Source organism: Lycium ferocissimum, chromosome 4 (assembly GCF_029784015.1).
Source record: "Lycium ferocissimum isolate CSIRO_LF1 chromosome 4, AGI_CSIRO_Lferr_CH_V1, whole genome shotgun sequence".
NCBI lineage: Eukaryota > Viridiplantae > Streptophyta > Magnoliopsida > Solanales > Solanaceae > Lycium > Lycium ferocissimum.
The window spans coordinates 73,399,481-73,405,094 of NC_081345.1; the positions used below are offsets into that span (position 1 = coordinate 73,399,481).

The following is a 5,614-nucleotide window of genomic DNA, read 5'->3' on the forward strand; positions in this document are numbered from 1 at the left end:
CTATGAGCATGATAACGGTAATGATGGTAGTAAGCTAAAGACTAGAGATGCTAGAGCCTATGGTATGATGCTCCTAAGACGCTAATGACGCTATATATGTAATCTAATGGCATTGATCATTATGCCCACTCACCTTATGCTTGTTCCTTCAAGGTGAGGCAGAATACGTATGAATGTTCCATAACGAAGTCGGGGTCCACGACCTTATGTCACCCCGATATAAATGTAGACGTCTTGAGTTCAAATGTATGTGTTAAGGATATGTATAGTTATATGTGATGTAAGAATGCTAAAATATGATACGCTTACGATGCGATTATGACACGAGTAAAGATGAAAGAATAATATGTTCATGAAATAAATGATAGCGATGAACCTACGATAATGTATGATGACAAGTATATGAAGTATATGGTGTCTATGCACAAATATATGTATTATGACGACATGATGATGCATGTACGATATGAGATGTAGGTGATGTGATCGAGCCCTCGTGGCCGAATACGATATCTTTGTCGAGCCTATGAGGCCGAATACGGATAATGATCAAATGGGTATAAATAGATGCGACATTATGATAAGTGTATGTATGTTTATGATGAATGCAAGATGATGACTAGATATGTTAAGGTCATGATACCCCTATGTGATATATATGTATATATGTATGTATCGAGCCCATGAGGGCCGAGTACGTATAATCCTAAGCCTATCGAGCCCAAGAGCTTTTTTTTGGCCGAGTACGCATACCGGGGATCCCATCGAGCCCAAGAGGGCCGACGTGTATCTCTTTCTTGTCCTTCTACTTAATGTCATCGAGCCGAGCGGGCCGAGTACGTATGCGCGATTCCATCGAGCCCCGAAGCCGAGCGGCCGGGCCGAGTACGATACGAATCCATAGGGGCGAGTACGAATGATACTAATCTATAGAAGTATGAGTATGCTACATGTATGACACCGTTATGAATACGACTATGTTATATGCATGATGCTTATATGAGCACGACTATGTTTCACGTATGATATCTATGTGAGTATGATTGTGTTACCTGTATGATTATACCATATGCATCACATTCATGTGAGTACGAATGAGATAAGTACATGATATCTTTACGAGTACGATTAAGCTATACATATGACAGTGATTAGAGTTCGAATATACTACTAACATGTAAGTGCCGAGTAAGGGCTATGTATATATGCAAAGCACGTGATGCGGGCATGAGTATGACGAGGTAATAGATATGAAAGGTAAGTAAAGGATATGGATGTATGTATACGAGTACGAAATAGAACATGGAACGCCCTACGGAAAGCAGGTAAGTGCTATGAAGAGAATGTTATCGTCTCCCGCTTTATGTTATTTCATATATTATCCGTTATGTTTTTCTACTGTTACTGCTCATGCTTTACATACTCAGTACAATATTCGTACTGACGTCCTTCTCTCTTTGGACGCCGTGTTCATGCCCACGGTAGACGAGGAGGCGGTGCGGATCCTCGGTAGCTAGCGGCGAGTTGCGGAAGCCCTCCTTTATTCGGAGGTGCTATTTTGAGATATGGTTTTGTGTACATGTGTTTTGGGCACGGCGGGGTCCTGTCCCGTCCATATGTTCAGTGTTCTAGTAGAGGCTCGTAGATACGTATGTGTGGGTAGCATGGTCCCATAGTCATTGTGTAAATGAAAGCCTATGTATATTATTATTATTTTGATAGCCCAAAGGGCCTACGTTATATAAGTAAATATGTTCTATATGAAAGTCGTTTTCTATTATTATAAACGACAAGAGAAATGAATAAAGACGGGTTAAGCGACCGTAGAATGAGGGGTGCTCGGTGGTCTCTCTCTAAAATAAGATCGAGAAGAAAAAGACAAGCCACTAGTTTTTTGGTTATAGTCAAGTCATTAATTCATGAGGTCATGTAAGAAGCAGTTCGCCGACGCGAGTGGCAGCGTCGGCGTGTGTGCTTTGTGCCTTCGCGAACGATTATTTGTTTTCGTCGCCGCGGAGGCACAAGCACAAACTCACACTTATTACAAACAGTTTCAGGTAATAAAATCAAACACCATTAATCCTTCGCTTTCTGGAAAATCAGATCAACGATTCCATAGTACTTCACAAGTGGGTCCCAATGGAACAACGATAATTGTTCCCACCTTATATAAGGAGGAAGAGGAGAAGAAGAAGAAGAAGAAGAAGAAGAAGAAGAAGAAGAAGAAGGATTATGGATTATCTTTGTTATCGTGTTTATTTAGATCCAGTTCGAAGAAACCTGATTCAAATTCTAGTGTTTCAAATTTCCCGACATCATCATCTTCATCACCGTCATGGTTCTCAACAATTTTAACTAGTCATCCGAAAAAGCAATCCCGGACATTTTCATTGGACAAATCGACGATAAGAGATAATTGAAGAAGTTGCCATAATAGAGATTGAGAAGAGGAGGAGGAAGATGAGCATTGCTTAGATGGTTCAAGAGGATACTCATCAGAGACGCTAAAGAGAACACCGGGTGCTCAACCGGGCCGGAGAACAGGCCCAAAGTCGGGCCATAATCAGAGTTTATCTGGAATGGCATTTTTCTTGAGCCCATTGGTTCGGGCTAGCTCGAATAGGCAATTGAACCAGAAAGGATGCCTCTGGATATGGTGTTTTCCGGTGAGATAGAAGTTAAGGCGAAGCCTCACCTTTCAAATGTGGCGTCGTTCTGTAAGAGCAGGTCGAGGAAACTTGCTGATTTCACAAGGTTCAATCCAAACCGTTAATTGCAATGGTCGTTGAGATTTAATGACCACTTCGACAATATACGACAAGTGTACGATTTTGCCCTTGATTTTACGTCTGTATTATTCAACTAAATACGATGATAAATATAAATACTTCTATAGAGCAGTTTGTGTTTAATAATATTTTAACATTTATGTATCCTAGAGTTCTACTTTTTGGAAATATTAATTTAACCATCAGATTTGGAATTATTAAATTTCGATGTTTGAAATAAATAATGAAATATTGAAAAGGTTTAGTAAATCAACAACTCTTAAATTTGTCAATAAATTTCATTTAGAGACTCAAACTACGGTCTGCTCAATTGAGCATCTGAATACACCATAAAGTTTTTCCATTAGACAGTTTAGATTTAAATTTTTAAAAACGTTTGCACGTGTTCTTAAACGTCTAATAGATAGATAAGTTAACTGCATAAAATCTGTCACATCAGCCTCAATTGAAACACACTTGAAATTTTATGGATTATTAAGACTAATGTTTATAATTAAAGGAGGCGACATATTTTTAGCGGTTAACTTATCTACGTATCATGCGTTTGAAAACATGCAAAAACTTTTTCAAAGTTAGCTAAAAATGTCTAATATTAACACTTTATCACGTGTTCAAGTGCTCAATCGGAACAGGTTGTACTTCAGTATCTAAACATTAACTACCCCCTCCGTCCCAATTTATGTGGCACTTTTTGCTTTTCGAGAGTCAATTTGATTAAATTTTGAAATTAAATTGGATTAGATTAACTTCATATTTTAAGATTAAAATTTATATATTTGAAAACTACATGAAAAGTACTATAATTTACAACTTTTCTCATATCAATTTAGTGAAAAAATACATCTTAAAATGTCGATCAAAGTTCATAAAGTTTGAATCTTGGGAAATGAAAAATGCCACATAAATTGGGACAGAAGGAGTAATAAATTTAAGAGACTATGGATGTATCCGCTTACTTTTTTAAGTGAAATAAATATCCTAACTTCTTTATGTTTTAAATACAATCTCAACTTTTAAATACACATTAAATACTTTTATTGTTACTTCAAAACTGCTGACTAAATCTCCTCATGTGTATAGTCAGTGTGCATCGAAATTTGGCTAGAGTGGGTAATTCGAATACCTGACCCGTTTCTGATTTTGTCTAAAGAATAGAGCTTAGTGGATTGGACGTGGACACAAAGAGTATGGTGGATGGTGCTCCCTATTTGGATTACATTTGAGTAATTGGAGTTAGGTAGGGCCACAAGATTTGATGTTCTGGTCAATGAAAAGTGCAAAGCAATGCTGAGAAGATAATGGGGGGAATACACATGAGGTGAGTTTGTGTTTGTCAAAAAGTATAATTTGGAGAGAGGCAAACAACTATGTCGCCTTTTTGGTAAATAAAGATTTGTTTGTATGAGAGAATGCAATTAAGGAAATATAGTTTTTGCTCTTAGCAGATTTAAGTAGTGTAGCTTATGAATGAGTCTAGAAATTTTTCGAATTTTTCTTTCTACCAAAAAAGAAAAAAAAAGTATAGTGAGCTAGTTTTTTCCCCATTAAAACTAGTTTCTGTGTTTGTTTTGTAATTTTTAGTTTTAAGATATGTTTTACATACATTCAACATAGAAGGTTACAAGTTTCTACACGACAGTGTCGTTGAGATTTCTTGGCAATAAATGACAATGGAAAAAAAGAAAAAAAAATTGGACTAAACAAAGGACTTTTTTTTTTTTTAAAGCCACCAGAAAGGTGGAATTTTATTGATAAAGAAAATTATGTACATATCAATCCAAAAGTGATTGATCAAAGAAAAGAAACAACAAAGGGGGGGGGGGGGAGGGGGAGATCAATCCAAAAGTGATTGATCAAAGATGGAAAAACAGCAAAGAATATGAAAAACAGCAAGTGGAAATGGAAATACAGATGGAGAATGTAACAGATTAGTAACAACTAATAATCCAAGGGCCTTGACTTGATAACATCTATCACACCTTTAAAGTCTCACAGGTGGAATGTTTCAAATCATGTGAATCATTCTTCAGGCAGTCTTGAATGTAGTTGTATTCATCTGTGGGCATCTTATGCTTATATAATCCAAGCAACTCTTAAACTTGTACCATTACCAAAACAACATGAAGCATATCATGGACTGTTGTAACATCCATATTAAGGAATGAGCATGATGAACACACTAATACCACCCTAACACAGATGTTGCATCAGTCCATACTAGTACTAGTTCAGTCTGCATATTGGAAATGGCTCTTTTGTGTACCTGATCATCAGTTTGGAGCTCTATCTTGTATTGTTCTTATTCTCAAATTTGGAATTCCAGCCTTTTCTATGTTCAATATCCTCCTAGCTTGACTTGGTAACTCATGGAAACTATTGAAGTGAATTGTACCTGCAAAATCAAAAACCATGTTAGTTAAAAAATCAGCAAGTCCATTCCCTTCTCTGTGTATATGCACCACAGTCACCATCTGATCTCTTCTCATTCTTTGAATGTCCTCCACCACCTTTGAAATACCTCATGGGATTTTCCATTTTGCAGCAAGGATCATCTTCATTGCCATTGAGTCAGTCTCTATAATCAGTGGGAATAGTTGCTTATCTAAGCAATATATCAACCCCGTTCTAATAGCCTCGACACGCTGCAAATCGACCCACGTCCGTAACTTCTTAGCGGCAAGAGATACACCAAATCTCCCTCCTCATTCCGATGCAACAAACGTACAGAACTTGGCCCTGGATTACCTTTAGCAGCTCCATCAGTATTACACTTAAACTATCCAGCTGTAGGTCTCATCCACCTTATCACTTTATAAACAACTGTA

The 5,614-nt window shown here is 37.2% G+C and overlaps 1 protein-coding gene across 1 annotated transcript; it reads left to right on the forward strand.

Annotated features, from left to right (window-relative positions):
* Window positions 1-1,919: 1,919 nt before the first annotated feature.
* On the forward strand, window positions 1,920-2,773 carry LOC132054313 (uncharacterized). The gene is made up of 2 exons (XM_059446355.1): window positions 1,920-2,057; window positions 2,624-2,773. Exons 1-2 carry the CDS (start codon window positions 1,920-1,922, stop codon window positions 2,771-2,773), a joined length of 288 nt encoding a protein of 95 aa, XP_059302338.1.
* The last annotated feature ends 2,841 nt before the right edge of the window (window positions 2,774-5,614 follow it).

Excerpts from the sequence above, each read along its gene's own strand:
- LOC132054313 (XM_059446355.1), top strand. The coding sequence starts at position 1,920 with ATGAGGTCATGTAAGAAGCAGTTCGCCGACGCGAGTGGCAGCGTCGGC. Across the intron at positions 2,058-2,623 it reads CTTATTACAAACAGTTTCAG|GCAATTGAACCAGAAAGGAT; the intron begins GTAATAAAATCA and ends TAGCTCGAATAG.